The sequence below is a fragment of the Theobroma cacao genome, chromosome 9 (genome assembly GCF_000208745.1).
Source record: "Theobroma cacao cultivar B97-61/B2 chromosome 9, Criollo_cocoa_genome_V2, whole genome shotgun sequence".
NCBI lineage: Eukaryota > Viridiplantae > Streptophyta > Magnoliopsida > Malvales > Malvaceae > Theobroma > Theobroma cacao.
In genome coordinates, this window is record NC_030858.1 from 35,388,525 (window position 1) to 35,411,626 (window position 23,102).

Sequence of the window (23,102 nt, forward strand, 5' to 3'; positions counted from 1 at the left end):
TTGCTAGCTTGCACCAAGAACAGAAGATGCCTCATCAACATAGTCTTTGTTTGTAACTTAGAAATGTAGTCTTTCATGTGTCTTTGTCATTACTAAGAACTGAGTCGGGTACATGATTTAGCTAAAATCAACATATAGGAACAGGGAAGCTTCATCTTAAAGAAGCTTTCACCGGCCTACAGAACTTCTACATACACATATGAACATCTGATACCTGTTGTTAAAAACACTACATTAACCTGTTATATTACATCCTAGTCATTCTTACACTAACAGAGGATGATGAGGAAAACCTGTGGTTGATATTACATTAATTACTTTACTCGGTGTCACTAACAGAATCTAAAAAGCTAAACTCCCTGTATCCATCAAGCTTAACTAGCACAGTTCCGCGGTTCTCTTCTCGCCACTGAATACCTTCCTCTTCCAGAAGCTTAATGACCTGCATGCACCAATTGCCAATATAAACTACTAGACAATGTCAATATAAACTAGACTATCCTTCAAAGAAAAAGCAAAACAGGTAAAGGGCTTGCAATGGAGAAAATGAATCAAAGTCTGAGATAAATCAGTCCAAAACATTTGAACCACATATAATCTACCAAAACATCCACATTGATATTTTCCAGATTAATCAACAAAGTTAACCATAAGGCCACAATGCAACCACCATAAAAGAGTCTAAGCCACACCAGAGAGGAGAAATAGTTGGATTTGGAATGATTAAAACCCTTACCGACTGTTTCAGTTTTGACTTCCCCATGCCATGCGTTCCACATCCAGTGATAACCCTCAGAGTTTGAACCGCTGGAGCACATGAAGGAAAGTAATTTAATATAGAACTGCAACAGAAACACACAAGCTCACATACACAATGAGGTTCCACAAATGCTTACAGGGCACATGGGTTCCAAATAGAAGGTGCAGTTTCAAAAGTCTCATTGCTTGATTGACATGTTGCCCATGCAAATCAATTGTTATCACATTTTCAAATCCTTTGTTCCTGCAAAGACAGCTGATTGATTAGTTCATTTGACCACAAAAAAGGTAGAGGCAAACAGAGAATACTTCTTGTTCAGTTATATGAGGACTAACCTAGCTTTAAATATATCCTGGCTTGCCCTTTCATCTGCTTCCCTGGCCAATTTAGTCTGTTTCTTCCCCTACTCAGACGCAAGGTATCATGTCAGCATTTTACTCTAAAGCAACCCCCAGCCACAAATTTGACATAAGACATTATATTGGCGTCAAGCAGAAAAGAAGACAAAATAAACATTGTGGGGATATGCTCCCCGGTTCTCATTGTTGCTTCAATGCACGTTTTTCCTTTCTCAAATTCACCAATAAAATGACATCACAACTAGAACCTATATGTAACATGTTGTCATTTGCACTGTTCTTCCCCTAAGTAGAACACACACCTGATCAGAAAGGTAAGCTGCATACTCCCATTCCCCCTTTGAATATGCTGTAGCAGCCTGTGGAAGAATGTTACTTCTATTGTCAAGTAGTTACCATAGTCAAATCAAGTTTAAACCTCGACCTATATATTGCAACTTTATCAAAGATATAAAATAATGCTATAAACATCTTACCTTCTGATAGTAGGATCTCATTGAATCCCAGTGCTCTTCGGCAGTCTTTCTAAATTTGTTATATTCATCTCCCTTAGCTACAATTCCAGGAAAATTGCGTTGTAAGGAAAAAGGCATTGCCAAATAGTACATAAACATATCTATAGGTTTGACAAATGAGTTTATGACAGGTATTCTTGAAAATGGTTGAAAATGCTAACTGAAAAAGGAAACAATGGAAAAATAATATCAACCCTAAAAAAAACAACATTGGATGAAGAACCTCCTCAAAACTTACCTTTTCCTTTCACTTCTTTTTTCTAAATAAAAAGTGCTTTAACAAAAGAAACTAGAGTGACTTAATCACTGTTTCTGCAGATTTTATGTTTTTGTTTCTCAGTATAGGAGGAAAGGGGGGGGGGTGGGGGGGAGGGGTGGTTGCGTGGTTGTTGATATACATGCACAGATATCTGCAAGCAAACTAATTATTCAAGTAGGTTTGAGAACATTCAAATTATGGCCCATTAAATAAGGATTTTAACTCATACTTACTACTATCGTGTCTAAATCTTAGGAGTCAGGACAAAGGCAAGAATAAATGTGTCAATACATATGCAGTGCCCAACATACATGTGAGTACTCATGAAAAGGTAGTTAATATTTTAGGTCTTTGTCAATTGCACTTCTAATAGAGATCCTCAATTACAATGTAGTGGTAGGACAACTTCAAAGAACGACTATTCATATTGATATTAATAATCCCACTTCAAGAGTAAAGGTCATGTTCAATAACAAACTCATACATATAATAGCAAAAAATGCACGAGAAAATTAACATGAGAATACCATAGATTTCCTGCTGAGGCTCTGCAACACTAGATGGACTAACATCAATCCCTGGTCCCAATGACTGCATCTTCTTTACTACATTCCTCCAATTCATAGTGCTTGGTTCCTGTTCGGAACTTTTGGGGATGTTAAATAAAGAAGCCAACACCTCATGAGGGAGATCTGACACATTACTCCTTGGGCAAGTTGGTAGAGCTTCAGAACCAGCAAGAACCTTTGAGTAATTCCTAAAATTGAAAAGAGGGCTACAACTTCAAGACCTGGTTTTCGATGCTTAAGATCCTTAAAGCAGGAGCAATTAAATTTAAAGGCAATACAAAACCTTACTACAATATTGCTACAGCCAAGGCAACATACAAGTTGTCTAAATCAAGAATTCTGAATAATACAAAGACTTCAGCACTAACATGAGAGATCTAATATTCAAACATGAAAGTGCATCATGCATGTTGTAGATGAGCATTGTTATATCAACCAAAAGTAATTCTCTATGACTGTATTGTCAGTGTGGACCATATAGTTTACATGCAATGCAAGTAAAAAATCCACCAGAGGTGGCAAATACTACTTTTACACCATACTGGTAAAGGACTAAAGAGCATCTTTTAATCCAGTGATTGAAAAAAATTGTTGCTTTGTTCTCTCTGTAGTTTCTTCTAAGTCTAACAGGCAATTAATTGATCCCTCTCCCACAAGAATTATATCAAATGTAAATGATCTTATTCTTCAAGATTTATGCATGATATGTCTTGACACCATTTGGTCATCTACAATGTTTAAGTCTCTTATGCTATTACAGCATAACTTAAATGTAAGAAAAAGACTCCAAAACATCACTTAAAAGAATAACCAAGAAAAACAATCAAGGACAATGACAGACAGAATGAATTACCTGCAACCATAGCCCACTGACCATATACTATCCTGAAGTTCACTTTCTGATGAATTAGACATGCAATCAGATGCCCTATCTGTTACCTGTTAAAAAGTTTTATTTATCACTCCATATGGAATAGGTTGCAATGTGAAAAGCTTGAGAGAGAGAGAGAGAGAGAGATTTGAAATCAGTTGGGCAACAGAAGAAGTACTACAAAATATAAAGAACTTTAAAAACAAAAAATGCTACAAAACTATAACCGCATGCATGTTCTAGCGCTCTGTCTGTTTCCAGAAAAATGGGAGCATTTTCTCAGTTTTCACTCCATTGCTGACTAAATAAATTTATATACATACAAAATAAATGTTCCCTTCAGTTAAATTTCGTTTGCAATACAAAGATGGACCTTGACTTCAAAGCCCCCACTGATCTCTCCTCTGAAAGTCAAAACCTCAAGCTTAGTATAAGAAACAACCACCAGATAGAACACTAAAGGACAATTTTAACCAAACTAAAAACGGAGAGTAGTTTCTTTCTATGTCTCCACTGTCCCTCTTAAGAAGAGGGTAAGCATTCTAATAGCACTGAAACCAGATCCTCTCAACCATAACACCTTAATTCCATCAAAACCTAGAACTGCTCTAGTGGGACAGAGAAAAAATATTACCAATTTAATGCCTAAATTATTCCAACAACAAAGCGTTAACTAAAAATAAATTATATATAAAACAGAATGAGGGAACTGACCCAGGAAATTTGGAACATTTAAGTAACAAAATCCATATTACTTACACTGTCCGCACAGTCAGTGAGGAATCCTGTATCTTGTCTATTGTTCACATTGTCCTTACAATTCTTGGATTGTTCATAGGAGGAAGCAGACAAATCAAGTAATGCATCCAAAGCCTGGAAAGAAAGAATACACTGAATTTTAATGACATTCTTCAAAAATATAACATAGGAAAAGTATGCACACCCTCAAACTAAAGTAGCAAATCCATATTTCAATAGCTTAACCCTTAAACTCGTTTCCATTTTGTTAAGCAAGGTTGAACTTATGAACTCATCATCCAGAGAAAGATTATTAAAGATCTAAAGTCAACACAGTCCAACCCCTATTTAAATCAAGCAATCCAATTTCCAAATTTGCCTTTCTCCAAAGGTGATAATCAATTTAACCGCATAGAATCCTGATCCCTTAATGCAAAGCTGTATGGATAGAAATTATTTTTTTATCAACATTTAACAAAATTAATAACACTAGCAAAAGCAACCATCTATAAAGTACCAGACATACGCTAAAGGGAGCATTGCACAAGCAAATTTTATGTTTTTTCCCCTTATTTCCTCAATGACATCAAACTGCTTTACAGTTTAAGAAGTCTTTTAACATCAACATCATCAAAGAGGTCAGATTTTAGGACTCACAGTACCTTTTCCACATTGTATCCACACTGACCTGCGAAGACAAAAGTTTTTGGTCATTCAACATGCAAAAGATTAAAAGTAATTAGTCCCAGAACTTCTTTATTCTAACAAAATGACAAAAACAAAAAAGAAATAAAAAAATCTCACATAAAACATCTCTAACAACAGCCATGCTAAGTTCACACTCGTCCCCAAGCATTGAGCATAAGAATTGCTCCGCCTCTTCCTTCACCAACACCGATCTCCCCGCCGCCGTTGGCGCCGAGTCTCGCCGCGGGCTTGCCCTAACGTATTCTTTCCCGAGAACCGTCGAAACCATCCCCGTTGCTGCCACCACTCGTTTCTGCTGCTTTCCCACTCTGCAGCGTCCCCTACCACCATTCATATTTTGTATGCAACCCGTTTCAGCAAAACCTGACCCGGATGAACCCGACGACGATGATCCGCTCCAGATCGAGCTCGTGGACTGTTCCGGATCTTCACTGTTGTTATCTTCATCGATCAAATTGGACGGAATCACCGCCGCTTTATCCAAATCCCCGTTTGCTTGGTTATAAGCTGTAGTGGCTTCTTCTAGAGAGATCGAACCAAAGGCTTCCATTAACGAGCAGAGAAGCTTTTCTTGTTCTTCCTTGTCTTCCACTTTTAGCTGCTGATCCTGCTGACGTTGCGTCTCACGTGACGAATCGTTGACCGCCGGCAGTTTCGTCGCACGTGGCCGCTTCTTCTTCTTCTTCTTCGTCGCTGCGTGCTTCATTCTCGTTTAAAATCCCGAAACCCTAATTACGAAAGAAGAGGAGTACGGAGGAAGGCAGAAAAGGGGGTGAAATTGAAAAGAAAAGCTGGGTTCAGGGGCTGAAGAGAGGTTTACTGAAAATAAACAACCGGTGAAATTTGCAAGGTGTTGTTGAACGCTGGGAGGGAGATTTTTTTATTTGTCTACCTTTTGGTGGGGATGGAATCATTGAGATTCTTCGCGGGGTGGGGGTGGGGGATACAAAGATTTTGGATTCTCTGACCCCACGCGCTTTTATAGGAGGAATCAGATTTTACCAGTTGGTTACCTTTTCTTGTTAGGATTAAAAGTCACCTTTTGATACTTAAATGTGATTGGTTGATTAATTATGTAGTATCCAGCGTGGCACGCTTCGATTAGGAATAACCTCCGTAAAATTAGGAAGTTAAATTTTGATTATCTAAACTCTCTTTTTTTTTTCTTTTTTTTTGTTTCTTTCTGTTGTTCAAAACAGAGGATTATGGAATGTACCTATAGTTAGATAAATACCTTCAATAAATCAGGTCATTAAATAGAGCGGCGGGTTCGGTTAATTCACCAAGTTCGGAAGCTAGTTGCAAGGAAAATTGGGGGGGGCGCCAATTAATTCCACAACAATAGTAAATCAAAGTTTGAGGAATCAATGTTCCATGATCCAATCACGACTTGGCTTGGCCCCTCAAGAAGCAGAGGGTTGGTCAGCAATGGTGATGCCATTGGAAAAACTAGTGAGACTCAGACACTGCTATGACTACCACCATCTTTGTTCCATCATTCAACCAATCAGGTGAAAAGAAGCACTTCGTGAAAGTCATCTTTTTTTCTGGGTTGACTAAGAGCCAATGGCAATTGAATCAACATCCTTAATTGCTATTGCTTATTCACACACTTGATGTTGATTTGTAAAGTTGCACACCTCCACAAAGAGTACAGTGGTCTGAATTGGTTCAAGGGTCTGTGTCCAAAAAGACAACAAATGGCCACAAAGGGAACCACCAAGATTGGACCAATCACCAATCCATATGTTTGGGAAATGGTGATGGATCTCTTAAGGCTTAAGCAAATCTCCTTCAAACAGAAAATTAAGCCCACAGTGAGAAAACCACCAGATTCATAAAGGGGATTGCAGTTAAAGGAGCATACAATCTCTTCACGATTCCTTTTCTGGTGAACCAAACAAATTGTTGATTCAAAAATAGCCTCCTTTAATCATAAAGAAATTGGCTGATAACCACTTCTCCCCCTTTACTTCCATGGTACCACTTATGCTTAGCAAGGAAGGACTCCACAATTGCAAGGCCAGCATACAAGAAAAAACTATACCACTATTTGAAAATTTTTTTTAAAAAAAGCATATAAATATGACATGCAATGCAAGCTTTATTGCTAGTAATTTACTAATTTAATTTGCCATTGATTTCCAGACTTTCATCGCATGGCTAACAAGGCTCCAAGAGATTTCTTCACTAGTCACATTATTTGAGCAGACAAAGGAAAAATGCTCCAACCATATACTCATGGTCTACCCTGCACTGTTTGAATTGGTTCGTCAAAAACAGAATTTACTAACATCTTTGGCTGCCCGTTACACTGAGGGCAGATAACCTGCTCTACTGTCCTGGGTGATCTTGGCTGATCTCGTTGGCATTCTTGAATGGAGCATGTGGAAACTAATTTAGTTGAAGCAAGGGAAGCGTGGAACTCTTCATGCCCTGGTGGCTTGCTGAAACTCAACTTATCATCTCTTGTTTCAAAGGAGCAGGTGCTGTGTAGCTTCCGTCTTTGCACCTCATCCTTGACTCTCTGTAATGTGAAAAATAAAAATAGAAATTTAATAACTAAAAAACCACTTATGAAAGAAGCATTCCCAGGTCATGATGAAATAATTATAAAGATCTTGTTAAAATAAGCACTTGAGATGACATGATGAAAAACTTTCCCTTACGTTTCCTTCTCTTTCAAATAAGAGGCTTATGGGCACCTGAGCATTTGGCTCATTAGTTAGTACATAATCCCCTTGTCTAAAGAGCAAGGTTCAAATCCCCCCTCCCCCAATTATAAAAAAAATAATAATAATAATAAGAGGCTTATGGAATCTTAAGTGTTAAGCATTCACTCTTCCCACCAGCCTTTCAGTTTTTATGTCAGTCAAACAAAGAATATCCAACAGAACCCACTCACTTCTCTATGTAAATGTACCACCTAGAGAAACTGTCTCATGGAACCCAAATGAAATCCTATTAGGTAGAATTCCATGAGATCTTCCAAGTATGAGGAGAATATTCTTTGAATTAACAAACTAAGTACATAATAATCAAAGGATCCAGATAAAAAGACATATGTCTCTATACTCAGGAAGCCAACTGCTTATGAATAACACATGAAAATTTCCCAAAAAGTAATAAAAGAATTACAAAAAATAAAGTAGAAGCGATTTGTTTTAAGATGGAGATTCTCTAGAAGGAGCATCATGTTGGTCAAAAGTAATGTCTTGACATGAATGTCAATTCGTTAATTGAGTCTGGTACTTGATAATAACAACAATCTAACATCTTTATGCAAGAGAATGTGGTAGACAGAAAAGTAATTTGACCCTTCATGAATCATACAACTAACCAAAGTAAGTCACAACTTTACATATAACATTTTGGAAACCAATATCAATTCATAAAATCTTTAAATCAACAAACCATCACCTCATTTTAACCCTCACTGCACAGAAAGCAATGGGGAGAAAGAAACACAAAAAATCTAGTTCTGTTATCATCCATCCACAAAGAAAGAAGGAAAGAACTAGAATTTCCTAACAATGATTGTTTTCAAATAGTTCCTGTATCCAGTTCCTCAAGGAAGAACTTAAAACTTACAAATCCCACTTTTATTATACAACACCACCAAAACAAAGAGTATACAGAACAATGATGTACAACTCATGTCATGCATTCATCCATAAAACGAAGCTTACTAAAAATAATACTCTCATAATAAGTATGAAGACTGAACTGCAAATAAGATAGACAAAAATCAGCTATCAACACTATAACCAAGACAAGAAACATGTAATTCCCTTCCAAGTACAAATCTTTGATAAAAGAGTAGCAGAGTCACTGCATTATATGGTCTGCCTTTCCAACTAACATCCAACTTGAGTCTAGCTTAAACAGGCACTCTAAACATTTAACCCCTGGCCTACTCCAGAGAGACCCACTATATTCACTCCCTTGAAGATACTGCTAAGCACGTGCTACACACATGGTTTTTACAGTCAATGCACATCTCAAAATGTTTCATTTACTTAAAAATAAGCAATATCGCATTCATCCCAAATGAAGTCGCTCAAATTCTCACTGTCTAATTCCAATAGTATAAAAAATGATATCATTAACAAACTGAATTCCCTCAGTTGTTCACTCAAACTCATCTCAATTTAAGCCTCCTAAATTCACATTTTTTCTAATAAAAAGGCCATTTTCCCAACGTTATCCAACAAAATTCCAAAAGAACATCAATGAAACAGTACATTAATGTCAGGTCAAACAATATTATGACCATAAAATTAGTACTAACATTTCCCAAAAACAAAAAAGCAAGAACAAACCTGTAACAATCTCAAGTCGAACTTAGGGAGACCAATCTGAGCAACGGTAAGTGAACCAAATAAGTTCCCCAGCAAAGCAGCATCAGGAACAACCAACCCATGAACCAAACCACCAATAAACCCACCCAAAAAACTATCTCCAGCACCCGTGGGATCAACCTGGTTAGCCACAAAAGGCCCGATTTTCATTTCCCCATCTTTCCAGAAAACCTCACATCCATCTTTCCCATGCGTTACCACCACACAACACCATTTCCTCACTTCCTCCACATCCATAAACAGAGCCTCCTCCTCCGACGCCTTTATAAACTTTACCCGCGGTAACAAATGGTAAAAGCCACTCTCTTTTAACCCCACCAGTCTTACAGTCCCATTTTTTTCAAAAGCGCGGATTAAAGCTTGGATGTCAACAAAAACGGCATCGCAGATTTCAACCATTTTCGCCAGCGTTTCCGGTAATATCTCCCCGCCAACCCCAACCGCCATTCCAAAATCGAACCTTTTATCGGGTAGATCCGATGTGTTAATCGGGTCGCATGCTTCGACCCGTTTCAAGACCCTATCCTGATGGGCATTCTCGCTAAAACCCAGATCGAAATAGGCGTGGAAAACTGTGGTTTTGGAAGTGGGGACCACGATGGGATCGTAACTAACTGGGTATTTGAAATCGAGTCCAACTTTTGAGGTTAACTGGAAAGAAACGGAGAGGCCGTTGAGGACGTTGGAAATGAAAGAGGCGGCTCCGCCGAGGGTTTCGGCAACGACGGAGCCTCTTTGGAGGAGGACATCGTGGCAGTAGTTACCAACAATGAGAACGCTTTGAACTGGGTTGTTTTGATTTTGTGGGTTGGTGGTTACCATGGTGGAGGAGTTGAAAGAAAAAAAGGAAGGTTTTCTTGCTGTGTATTGGGGTCATGGAGGGAAAAGAAATGGGGAAGCTTTAAGAATTGAGAGACTCCATTGAATGGAGAAGGAAAGAGAGATATCTAGAGGAAGAATTGGAGGCTGTGAAATGTAGCCAAAAATCTAGGTGTCAAGATGGGGAGGACGCGCGCCAAAGAGAGATTGTGTCATCGTGTGGGGGGAAGGTGGGTTGGGGGGGTTAATAGGTAGCCAAGGCCAAAAACAATGCAAAAATGCATATTTTTCATATTGTTTTTGTTTTTACTTTGGAGGCGATCCAGGGTCGTTGTTTTTGCTTTGAATTGCGAACCTAAGAAAAGGACTGATTCTCTACATCTTTAACCATAAAGAAATATGTAATTTCATTTTTTTTATGTTATTTTCATCGCAAATAAATCGATTTAAACTCGCATACATTTTTATTACCATTTCATTTTGATTAGCCCAAAAACTTATTCTGAGGAGGAAATTGTTTTAATTATATATTACATCATAATTTGTTAAATAAAATTTTAATACGTGATCAATTATTATTATTTAAAATATCAGTTATTATTTTATATTACGTATGATATTAACGTGTTAAAATGTGATGATGACTTATTTGATTCATATTAAAATAATAAAAAAATAATATTTTTTTAAATTTTATTTAATAATTTAAAATTTTTTTACAATAGTATATCTAAAAAATATTTATATAATAATTTCCTCCCCTACATTCTTTAAAAATAAAAGAAATGGTATTTATTGATGGAAGGAATCGAAGCTCTGGTAATTCGTGACCAAGACAAAGACTACTAGGGATCACAAAGTAATGGAATCAATCATATATCCTAAAGTCCGACACTAAGATACATTTATAGCGCGAAGTTTTTGGTTGTAGTCACAATTAGCGACAAATAGACGTTTGGATCACATTTACCCAATGATGATCTTCAATGGAGTTAACCAAGGAATATCTTTAATTAATACAATTAAATACATAACGTAATTTGTTCATTACAGAATCTTTAATTCAAATCTCCCTTTTTATCTTCAAGTTTGTATTTGATGTAATATACATAAATTTTATATACTATAAATGAATCAAATGTTATCAAATATAAACTTTCTTTTTTCTTTTTTTTTAATCAGTGAAGTACATTGCTAGCTTTAGATGCCAGCGTTGAAATTAATCAAAGCATATTCCAAAAGGAAGGAGCTAAGGACCATCGGTTGTTCAGTCCTACGGGAAACTCGGTCACGATTTAAAGGCAGGAGCATCATGAAAAAAAGAAACATATGAAGGAATATGATTCTGCCTCATCGACATCTCGAGACTCCTTTTATATTCTACGTGTGAGAACGCTTCGCATTTCGAATATGATGCTCCTTTTGATGGACCCCTTTTTCCTTTTGATGCCCTTGCTTTAATCTTTTTCCTTCCGTGCAAAAACTAAATTTGACTACAAACACACAACGTTGTTAAGGCTAATCCATCCAAAACTCAACGCAGGCAGCTTTTCAGCAAATAACAAATCAACTCCACAACCATGAAAATTTAAGATAAACCCCAAGTCACCTTAAGTCATTGTCTGATTCAATGTCAGCAAAGACGGTGTGTGGGCATCTTTGAGAGCGAAATGTCAAATGGTTGGACCAAAGGGTGTAAATGAGTCAAGTTACATGAATTCAACTCTCTGAATACTTGAATTTGTCTCCTTCATTATAAAGCTGAACTCGAACTTGAGCCGAGGTTGAGTTTTATGAAACTACAAAAATAAACCCAATTTCTTATGGTACATTTGAACATACTGATCACAAACCACATAATAGCAATACTCTCGTCACAAATTGATGGGTGAGTTAATAAGTTAAGTCATGCCTTATGACCAAGGGGAGAAAGCACATTAGATAGCTATTTACTAAGTGAAGGTCAGGATTTAATACAGGGCAATGTAAATCATCAACCCAGCACATGAAGACTGTCAATCAGAACGAATACCACCCATAAAAGTCCTTGGATCAGGACAGCTCCCTGTAAACTGAGCTTGAGAGAAGTCGAAGCCTGGATTCTGCAGTATGAAAATAACACTGTTAGTGTAATGTGCAAGTTACCACTACACAACTAGTTAAAATAAGGTTTTAACTAATTATCAAGTCAAACATTTGACAATTTGACTCAGATAGCAATGAACTACATAAGAATCAAGTATTTCATAACTGTCAAATAGCATTTGGATAGACAACTAAAGCGGAAACTAGTGATGAAAAAACCAGACCAGACCAGTTCAACAGGAACTGGTAGCCTATCCAGTCCAATAAGATCATTTGAACCAAGAGTACATCAGACCAGTCAATCATCTGGTTGAACCGGTTTTAAGCATTTATTTCATCATTTAAACTAAAAACTTCTTTGCAAATGGTGAGACTTGGACCATTAATGACCATACCCTTGAGCCAAGTGTATTTTTTGTTAAGTATTTCCTGTATCTAATACTTATTAAATACCAAAATCATATTTTAAACTACAACACCCCACTTTTAGTTGGACCAGCCAGTTGGACTGATTAAACGGGGATCAGTTCACCTATGGTCCGGTTTTTAAAACATTGGTGGAAACCAATGAACAGCTAAAATGACAATTATAAGAAAAAAGTTTCTCCTAAAATGTATCATTTACATACAAGTGATGAAAAGACCAATGCACACTCTAAAATAGGTGTCAGGACTTTCCATAACACATGCATAAAGCTAGCATTTCTACCACTGTCAACTAACCATGCAAATATGTCCAACTCTGAACCCAACCTAATGTAGAACAGATTGAACAAAAATTTATAGATGATGTCTTCCTCTAATTCAAGAGCCAGCTTCTTGGAAACAACTTCCCTTTTTATGTGATCAAGTTTATCATATGATCTTGCTTTGTCGTATATAGGATATTACGTCATGTTCCAATCTACTAGATTAGCCAATAGCTACCTAGGAAGGTAGTACCTACTCAACAGTCCGATTATTGAATGTTTTACCAATTAGTGGTTACAAACTTCATTTATATCACTGTTGATTTTCCTGTCTAGAGCCTATTTTCATTTTGGCTGGGTGGTTAACCTCCCTCACATGCTATGCAATAAGATACGGCAGAAGAACCACAAAGTTAGTGCAATGCTACTAAGAGAGTCAAACCAAATTCGCAATAGGCAGCTTCCTGAGGGAGTAAAAGGAATAGATGCCTCTGGTGAGATCATTTCTCATCAATTTAGAAAGCACATAACAGGACTTTCACATTTTGCACTTCTACATAAAAGTAAATTATGAAAAGCCTATAATTGCAATGTAGATGAGTAGCACCTCAGCCACGTGAAAAAGATGAGGATCCAGCTTATGTAATGTAGCATTTAAGTTTTAAAAAGCACATTGCATCATCAAATTCTTAAGAAGGTTTCTTCAGAAATATTTCTTAGCAGTACTTGTTACTATGGCACGAAAAAGAATATAGGCGCATTACAGAGTGACATTATATATCAAGAGAACTAACGCATGTAATCCTTATACAATTGCTTGACAACATCAAAAAATCTACAGAATCCTCATGAAAGAAATATAAATGAAAAGTAAAGTAAAATGAAACAACATAAAGCTACATATAGTAATATTGCTTGCTGAAATGAAAAACATCTGCCAATATCTTCCTCAGGAGAGAAAGCCTAAAAAGTATAGTTTGACAAAAGACAATTCACACAGAGACAGGTATGGAAAAAAAAAAAATCTTTTCTCAAGCCATGGGTGTGTGTGAACAAGTTTAACAAACATCATAAAGGAACAGGTGGATCTTGAGAGCGACCAGCACTGTGAGTACATTAAGTTTAAAGAAAATAGCATACAAAATGACATTGATATTGTAACAATAGAATCATTCACTACAGCTGAATCAAACAACCATGTCATAACATTTATAGAGCAAGTTAAAATGGAAACACATGATTCACCTCTTCCTGAAACCTCTGGAGCATGAGGCGCTTCTGCTCGAGATCAGTTGCATAGGGGTCTAGCTGACCCTGACCTAGTATAGGTGACGGCCACGTCTGACCCTTGTCCCTCTTTTGCAATGTTATGTGCATTATATCATCCTCTGGCCATATTAAGACATCCCAGTTTAGCTCAACTCCAAAAACTAAAATTTCACACTCAACAGTCGAAAAACAAAGAATTTAAACAATAATCCATCATTCTGAAACATAAATTCAGCTTGACACAATACAATTAAACCTAAATACTCCACTAAATCATTATTAGGTATGTTCTAAATCTAATTTTCCTTCCCTAATCCCTAACTTGAACCAAAAAATAAATTCAAGGAAAAAAATAAAAACAAAATACCTAGTGTCCAAAAAGACGAATCCGTCTTCACGGGGCAGAACAAATCATGCTAAAAAAAAAAACATCAAAATATTATTGAAATATACCAAATAAAGATAACATCAAAATTCAACAAAATGATATATAAATTAAAACAGAAAAACATTAAAAAGACTAACATTGAGATAAGGAGGGTTGCCTTTGATCCCAACTTCGACATGTTTGGACTGAATCTTACAGTAAAACTGCTTGGAGTGAACATTCGGCGGTAAATTTATGTAAACATTTACCTCGTCTAGGGTTTGATCCCATTCAAATACCTTTTCACCTAAAAAAAAAGGAATTACAATAAAAAATAAAAATAATTTCAGACTTCCCAAATCACGAAAACAAAAAGAACATAAAAATGTAAACAGAGGGAAATGGAGAAACACCGTTGTGAACGAAACTGTGTCGTTCTTCAGGAGCCAATTTCTCCGACATATTTTATTTAGGGTTCGGAGGTTTTTTCTGTTACTGATTCGCTCTTTTTCTTGTCCTGGTTCGCGCGGTTTTGTTAACTCTGATTTTGGTTTCTTCTTGAAACTTCTTCTAACATAATTTTTCAATTTTGTCAACTAGTCCTTATTCTTTTACTATATTCCTTTTCAAGGTAAAAATTTAAAATAAATTACACTGTTGATCCTTTATTTTTTATTATATGTCCAAATAACAAAATTCACTCTTTGAAAGCAGTAATCAAACATGTTTGTTTGTTTGTTTTGGATAACAAGACCCAACACAAAATGTTAATTTATGGGGGCAACAGTTGTGATTGAACTAGCAACTAGGTTGCTTTTTCTTTGTTAAATTGAAATCTCATCTTCTTTGATTAGCAAATGACCTCCATTGCTTTTTCTTTTTTATAAATCTTCATGCTTAGTTCTAATCCTTAACATTTGGTTAAAGCATGGAGTTAAAACAATTATAGAATTTACTTAATCTATAACCTTCCCTTTTAGCTCTTAATGTTTTGACCCTCGTCCAATGTTGCATAGAAGATAGTTTAGTCGATTATGATGGAATAATTTTAATTTGTGAGCTTAGGAATCTTATTAGGATGTGTTGAACCATGGAAATATAAATCTTATTTAATTGATCCCAAACACAACCGATACAAATTGTTCTTATACGTAAGGCGTACGTGAGTGGAGAGTTTGATATCCTTCTGCGTGCCACATGCACTAGTTTTTTTATTGTGAACTTTATTAATGAAATCAATACTTATATTTAAAAAAAAAATTCACCCCTAGAAAAAATACCTAGCAAAGATAGATATGATTCTAATTCATTTGAAGTCCAACTATTAGAGGATATTTTCTTACCATCCAAGGTAGTTGTCACTTTCATAAAAGATGACAATGGCAACATGAGTAATAAATTTTGGAGTCAAACTACCTGCAAAAGCAAATAATTTTGTAATAGCATTTTTTTAGTGAGTCCAAATTGTTCTTCATTCAAGAAAAGGACATACTCCATTTGTACAATTCTTATTTATATGATTTTATTAAATCTAAACAAAAAAAAAAAAAAGAAGTTAGATAATTTATTAGCTTCTCATTGAAATTGCCTTAAAGAAGCACAAACCACACAAGGCAAAGTAATCCAAGTTAGTACTTGTTGAACCATGATAGCAATTTAAATGTCGCATGTCCAATACAACCTAAAGGGAAATTTCCTTCAATTCTATCTTTACCCAAAACTTTAGTAATACATTTCTTAATTTTCCATTTTCCAATGAAAGCTACAATAAAAAGGAGAACAACTAGAAAACCATGAATAAAGCAATAAGAATCCAATGTTTGTCTTCTTTTTCCCGAAGTAAAATAAGTATTCAAGTATTTAACTTATTAATTAGTATATGATTCTCTACCTAAACAACAGGGTTCAAATCTTCTTCTCTCAATTAAAAATAAAAAATAAATAAAATAACATAAACGTGCCAACTTTAACAAATACTTTCTATTTATAACAATTAACAAAAAAAACATAATTAACTCTCACTTTCTCATTGCAAAGACAAGTCGTTAAAAAAACCTTGCCAAGTTTTATTTTTTATCAAAAAAAAATTTTCAGATTCGATTATTTTTATGGATTCGATGTCATAAAATCTTTATAATACAAATGTCTTTTATCGTAAATGCCGATAAACATTTATATCACAAATAGATAATCTTAGGCATGCAAAAAAACTCAAAGTTGAGTAACTTGAGCTATCTAAATACAAAAATCTACTCTTTAATTCCCTTGCTAGCAAAGAAAAGAGTAAGTGAGGAAATTTCGTCCAACATACTTTCTTGCTTCTAAGAATATCAGACCCGATCGAAAATGGCAGCACCTGCTTTTTTAAGTTTTGTCATTTTTTTATCATTTAGTTTTTTGATAAAAAACTAAAGGAAGTAAAAATGGCAACCGTTTGATTCTTTGCAAAGGAAGCCATGAAAATACGAGGAAAGTTCTGACCCCTTTGAGTGTACGGATCTCGCTGCTCGATCCCCTTTAGCTATCATCCACTCGGCAGTACCGGATCATTCCCCACATGCGGCCATGCTACACCACGTCGAAATTTTGGGGGAGGAAGCAAGCCGTTTTACGTGTTCCCATGTTCTCTACTTAGCAGTAGGAGTCTTGCAATCTCGAGCGTTCATCAGGTTGACCCAGCTATAGTGTTTTACGGTTAACGCTTTGATGTACTTTCAAGAATCGTTCATGGGGCCCAATTTACATGTTCCTGTAGTTTTGAGTAAGTCCACCTTGTCTAAATAGTGAAATTAGGATCATGACTCATGATTTTATATAGTTTACTATTGGAAGAATCCATTGGAAATTACATATGAAAAGCAATATGTGTCTAATTAATGTTTACTCCCTTTAATGACCTTGAGATAGGGATTTGTGGGAGCCCGAAAGATCTCCAATACTCTTCAATATTTAGAAAATGAGATTAAAATCAAATTTACTATTGTATTATATATACATCAATGTTGAATTTTATCATTATACTTTCATTTTGTTGAATTTTGTAATTGTATTTTCACTTTTGTTTATTTTTTAACATAAAAATAACGAATTTGATGGAAAGTTTTATTTACATTAATAAAATGTTCCATAAAATATTATAATTTATTATTTTTATCCAAAAATCAACAAACTTGAAAATATAATGACCAAATTTGTTATTTGCATTAACAAAATATAAAGTAAAAGATCCCAATGTCATTTTTTTTTGTTCAAAATGTCACGAAATCAAAACATGGTAACAAAATTTAAAATAGATTTATAATATAATTATAAATTTTACCTTAATCCAAAGAAAAAGGAAAAAATGTTCAAGATTTAAGTGGACTTAGATACAAGTTACAATATTTTTATTTTGATATGTGGAATAAGATTGTAACAAATGGAGAATATCTTTAATAAAGGGACAGCCAGTTAGTTCAGATTTTTCATATATAATTGGTGCCATGCCATCATTATCGTGCCGGCCATTGCAAACAAACCCTTGCTCGTACGATAAAGATGTGTGCAATTTGATGCATCACTTCTTCATACAAAATTAACTATATATGCTAGGTACCCATCTAATGCAAGCCATATTTGAGAGAATAATGAACTATGATGTTGGTGTTCTTACTTATATCCCAACAATAATATCAATCATATTATAAAATTAAAAGAAATTAACATTACAATATTCACTAATGAACCCAGAGGTCTCACTTATTATCTAATTCCTTCTTTGCTTCGATAATTTTATCCACATTTTATACAATATGGAAATTGCAAACAAAGTTTTGATCGATGTATTATATTTTAAAATGTTTTTATAAGATATATAATCGATGATTTGTAGTTAAAATTAATGTAGAGCAATTTTTTAGAAGAAAATTAGATGTTAGACGAATTAAAAATATTGAGTGATTATTTTCAAAATTTTATATTGAACGTTCACAAATAAAAGAAATGTAATTTTGACATTTTAAAAATATATATATAAATTTTTAAAAAAATGAGACCAAGGGGAGTAATACTATTTTTCATATATAATACAAAACAAATAGTTAGAGTGAGATCTAGAATATTTGCTAAGTTGTGGGGGTATTCTTGTTCAATTGAAGGTGGAATTTTTATTACTATATACTTCCATTGGAGCAAAACCTGTTGAATTGCCCTTCTATGAAGAATACATAACAAAATTAATTAATATATATATATATATATATTAATTGAGTATATATATATTTGTTTCGTGATGCTGCCAAGTTTAATTTCGACCAAGAGGCGCAAATTACGATTGAATACCAGCTAGACACCTGGCATATATGGAAAACTGTACGTGGAAGGCAAAAGGGTCATGCAAGAATGACAACAAAAGGGTGGGAAAATTCCGGGAAGCTGCACTCATGAAACGGTACCTCGACTCTTTCAACAATGCGGAATTTATAGCTTTGTCCCTTATATATAACCACCTGCATATACAGCACAGAGAAACTCCTCCACTTTGCTTTATTTCTCTTAGTTTTGGTAAGAGAAAATACATTGTAACAAAGCAACAAGCTAAGCTAAGCTAGTTGTTGGTGGTCGTGTGGGAATAAAGCTAGCTGTAATTGCACCGTTGCATTAATGGACTCAGGGTCAGGGGAGCTTTCTCACATGGAGAATGGAGACTCCAAGGCCTTGATGGGCAAGGAATTATGGAATGGAAGGACAGCTCAAAACATGTCGACTTCGCTTCTGCGTAAGAAATCCGACCCAATGCTGGTGTCAAGAGTTCGGTTTCAGATGCTTAGACAGTTCCTAGCCAATTTGCAAGAGGTCATTCTTGGAACTAAGCTTGCTGTGCTCTTCCCTGCCATCCCTTTAGCCATTGCTGCTGATTTCTACAAGTTTGGACGAGTAAGTAACCTTGTCTTGAATCGATAAACTATTTGTCTTGAGGGTTTTCTCTGAATTCTAACTATCTAGCTATGATTATCGTGGCCGATAGCCTTGGATATTTGCTTTGAGTTTGCTTGGTCTCACCCCGCTTGCTGAGCGTGTCAGCTTCCTCACTGAGTAAGTTGGCTAGAATTATTCTCTTTTTCCATATAGATTATTCCTTGAATATCTGTGCAAGATTTCTGACAAGGTTTTTCCATTTTTCCTTCGTATAAAAATTCAGACAAATTGCATACTACACCGGTCCCACAGGTATTTTACATTTCAAATTAATAATCCATTAAGACAAAGCTTTTGTAATACTGAATTTGAGATTGATGAGAATCGACAACAATGAGACTGAGAGAGGGTTGAATTGCTTTGCAGTTGGAGGGCTCCTGAATGCAACTTGTGGTAATGCAACAGAGCTGATAATAGCTTTGTTTGCTCTCTACCAAAGCAAAATACATGTTCTCAAGTACTCTCTCTTGGGTTCCATTCTCTCAAACCTCCTCCTTGTTCTTGGCAGCTCTCTCCTTTGTGGAGGCCTAGCCAACCTGAAAAAGGAGCAAAGATATGATAGAGTAAGATCACAACAGACAAAATATTAACTTTACAAAAAAAAAAAAGAAAAAAAAAGAAGAAGAAATAGAGAAGTGTGACATATATATATATATATATAATTTATATATTCTGATGATTTATCTGTTTTTAATGAATTAACAGAAGCAGGCTGATGTGAACTCTCTGCTGCTGTTACTGGGATTGCTTTGCCACATGTTGCCGTTGATGTTCAGATACGCGGCAGCGCCAGGCATTTTCGTTGCTGACTCTACTCTTCAGCTGTCGAGAGCGAGTAGCATCGTCATGCTTGTAGCTTATGTTGGATATATCTTCTTCCAGCTTAAAACTCATAGGCAGATTTTCGAGTCTCAAGAGGTGATTATATATTATTTCTAAGAAACGAAGCTTAAAAATGGAAAATTATTAAATGAAACTTTTTTTTTTAGTAACGTTCCCTTTTTGTCTTTGCATGCATGAAAGTCGCAAACGAATAAATTAAAAAGTACAGGAAACTTTTGAACAAGAGGAAAAGAAAAGCAGCTGATGACAAGTACAACCATCTAGAAACCCATAAAAGAAATTTCACTTTCCTTTTCATAAAAGAGTTGGAGGTTGAAGTTAATTACAAAGTAAAAAAACCCAACTTCCAATTGTTTTTGGATTAACTTAGATCCATTGATCAAAGTGGAGAATGAACCACTTAATGAAACTTCAAGCAGGCTTGGGAAGAAATTATCTGATTGCTAATTGATTGGGCAAAAGGAATGTGATAGAAAATGATCAGACCCTGAAAATATAAGCGCCCACAGACTAACTCAAATTGATGAATGAGCAGGAAGAAGAAGACGAAGAAAAGGCAGTGATAGGATTTTGGAGTGCATTTAGCTGGTTGGTTGGTATGACACTCATCATAGCTTTGCTATCTGAGTATGTTGTGGGCACAATTGAGGTAAGCAGCCTAAATTTTTGATATATTACAGTTGCATTTACATTGATTCGAATATTGTATAACGTACATCTTGTCTTAATCAGGCTGCATCAGAATCTTGGGGCATATCCATTAGCTTTATCAGCATAATTTTGATACCCATTGTGGGGAATGCTGCTGAACATGCTGGAGCAATCATATTTGCTTTTAAGAATAAGTTGGTATGCAAACGAAATAAGTTTTATCCATTTTATCTCATTTATATATCTAACTGAACGTGGATTAATTAATTTACTGAACTGTGTTAAACTCTTTGAAACTGTACAGGACATATCTCTGGGTGTTGCTATGGGTTCTGCAACTCAAATTTCTATGTTTGCAGTAAGATTTAAGAAGCCCAAAAGCAGGTTCTTAAAACACTTGTATCTCTCATGGAATTCTGACAAATCATCTACACATTTCAGGTTCCCTTATGTGTTGTAGTTGGCTGGATAATGGGAATCCAAATGGATCTTGATTTCAGTCTGCTTGAAACTGGTTGTCTAGCCTTAACAATAATCGTCGTAGCCTTCACTTTACAGGTTCTACAATCTTATTCCCTCTTTCCTTTTCTATGACATGTTAAAATTATAGTACTTATCTCTGTATATATATATATAAACCCATTTTCTTATTTTCAGGATGGAACTTCACATTACATGAAAGGAATAGTTCTTTGCCTTTGTTACACAGCCATTGCCGCATGCTTTTTTGTTCATAAAATTCCAGCCCCATTGGGTAAGTACACCAGCTTTGGTCTCCTTATTTTCTCATCAGTAAACACTAATTCCTTGCGAATTTTGCTTTGTTAATTAGATCAAACTAATGTCAACCTGGGACTCAAACCATCATCTGGATTCTCAGCCTAGCCGGCATCGCCTTTTCTGGCGGGGTGGTCTCTAACGTACCCCCAAGTCAAGGACATTGCAGTCATCCATTTTCCCAACCCCATGACAAATATTTTCATTTCCATTTTGATAGAAAGAGGACCTTGGTGGAGATTTGAGCACTGAGAAAGAGTGTTACAGCAGCCATGAAATGTCTGAGGCCATTTTCAAGTTAAATATATGAGAAGGAACCCACTTCTCATTTGAGAATGTTTGTAGATAAACTCTGTTCCTGTGATTTCCACAATAAGGTTTTTGTCGCTGATTTTAAATTTTTAATCTCTCTTGTCTCTTCATTTACTTATGTACTTGATTTATGCCATGAGACAAATGCCATTTTACCTGTGGTGATGTAATAAATCATAAATCAATCAATAAGGAAAGCCTTCCAGATCAGAGTTTATTTATTAATTAAAACTTTGAGTTTCTTTTTTATTTTTGCTCGATTAAAAACTTTGAATTTACCATAATAAAATAAGGGAAAGAAAAAAAGAAATTCCCATGCAAAAAGGCTATGACCATTAGGTTTTAAGACCCACCAGGCTCGAGAAATAAAGCTGGTGTTTCCCTTGTTCTAGACCAAGGTTGAGGGTGAATTGGAGAAACCAAACGCTTTTTTTCATATTCTTTTTCCTCTTTTTTGCCCCAAAAGGAGAAACAAACTTTGGGAAAGACAAACTGACTGTACCAATTCCAAAGTTCCCATAGTATTTTGTGAGATTCGGTGCATGTATGGCCCTGTCCTCTTTACCTAACTGACTTATTCATTTATTTATTTATTGATCAAACACCTCTATTTGCTCAATTCGAAAGGACAGAATGAATTATTTTATTATTTTGCTTGTACATTCATTAAGCAATTTGATGTCACATCCCAAATTGAATAATGCAGTCCCCCCATGTTGCCTTTGACAGATGGAGGCTTTGCTTACATCCTGATGCATGCATCCTTTCCTTCTACTTGTTTCCACATGTTTAAACTTGTAAACAACACTTTGATTAAAAGAAAGTATTGGCAATTTGGCATGGTCGTCTCTCCCCGAACACGACTCTCATTTACCTCCATGATCATTTCTTTTATGCCATCTCCAACTGCAATGATGATGCAGCTCATCATTCTCCCCAGTCAAAGCTGGAGAGAACCCTCAACTTGGAGTAACATATATACAGTCACATGGATCCATCATTCCAGCCTGTTGTAGGCTTTTGCTGAAACATCTGAATAAGATGGTTTTTGAATATTTAACCTAATTAAGTTCATATGAATATCTAGCACCACAGTCAACTTATAGTTGTACCACCAGCATGGTTGCAGATGGCTAGCTGCTAAATTGGTAAGTCATAATCTCTCTTTCCAATCTCATATATGAAAATTAGATC

At 35.5% G+C, this 23,102-nt stretch overlaps 4 protein-coding genes across 4 annotated transcripts; 1 reads left to right on the forward strand and 3 right to left on the reverse strand.

Annotated features, from left to right (window-relative positions):
- On the reverse strand, positions 28–5,722 carry LOC18590497 (SMR domain-containing protein At5g58720). Its single transcript, XM_007016042.2, has 11 exons — positions 4,876–5,722; positions 4,734–4,759; positions 4,093–4,206; positions 3,316–3,401; positions 2,421–2,650; positions 1,596–1,672; positions 1,422–1,478; positions 1,096–1,163; positions 897–1,003; positions 737–807; positions 28–442 (listed from the first exon to the last, which is right to left on the reverse strand). The coding sequence occupies exons 1-11, from the start codon at positions 5,483–5,485 to the stop codon at positions 320–322; spliced, it is 1,569 nt and encodes a 522-aa protein (XP_007016104.2). The 5' UTR covers positions 5,486–5,722; the 3' UTR covers positions 28–319.
- Positions 6,860–10,199, reverse strand: LOC18590498 (inositol 3-kinase). The gene is made up of 2 exons (XM_018128421.1): positions 9,102–10,199; positions 6,860–7,306 (listed from the first exon to the last, which is right to left on the reverse strand). Exons 1-2 carry the CDS (start codon positions 9,960–9,962, stop codon positions 7,019–7,021), a joined length of 1,149 nt encoding a protein of 382 aa, XP_017983910.1. The 5' UTR covers positions 9,963–10,199; the 3' UTR covers positions 6,860–7,018.
- Positions 11,678–14,924, reverse strand: LOC18590499 (nudC domain-containing protein 2). The gene is made up of 5 exons (XM_007016044.2): positions 14,783–14,924; positions 14,528–14,676; positions 14,370–14,418; positions 13,979–14,121; positions 11,678–12,061 (listed from the first exon to the last, which is right to left on the reverse strand). Exons 1-5 carry the CDS (start codon positions 14,829–14,831, stop codon positions 11,975–11,977), a joined length of 477 nt encoding a protein of 158 aa, XP_007016106.1. The 5' UTR covers positions 14,832–14,924; the 3' UTR covers positions 11,678–11,974.
- On the forward strand, positions 18,821–22,128 carry LOC18590500 (vacuolar cation/proton exchanger 3). Its single transcript, XM_007016045.2, has 11 exons — positions 18,821–19,283; positions 19,375–19,442; positions 19,549–19,577; positions 19,692–19,888; positions 20,031–20,243; positions 20,704–20,817; positions 20,901–21,017; positions 21,124–21,177; positions 21,261–21,377; positions 21,477–21,573; positions 21,652–22,128. Exons 1-11 carry the CDS (start codon positions 19,011–19,013, stop codon positions 21,702–21,704), a joined length of 1,332 nt encoding a protein of 443 aa, XP_007016107.2. The 5' UTR covers positions 18,821–19,010; the 3' UTR covers positions 21,705–22,128.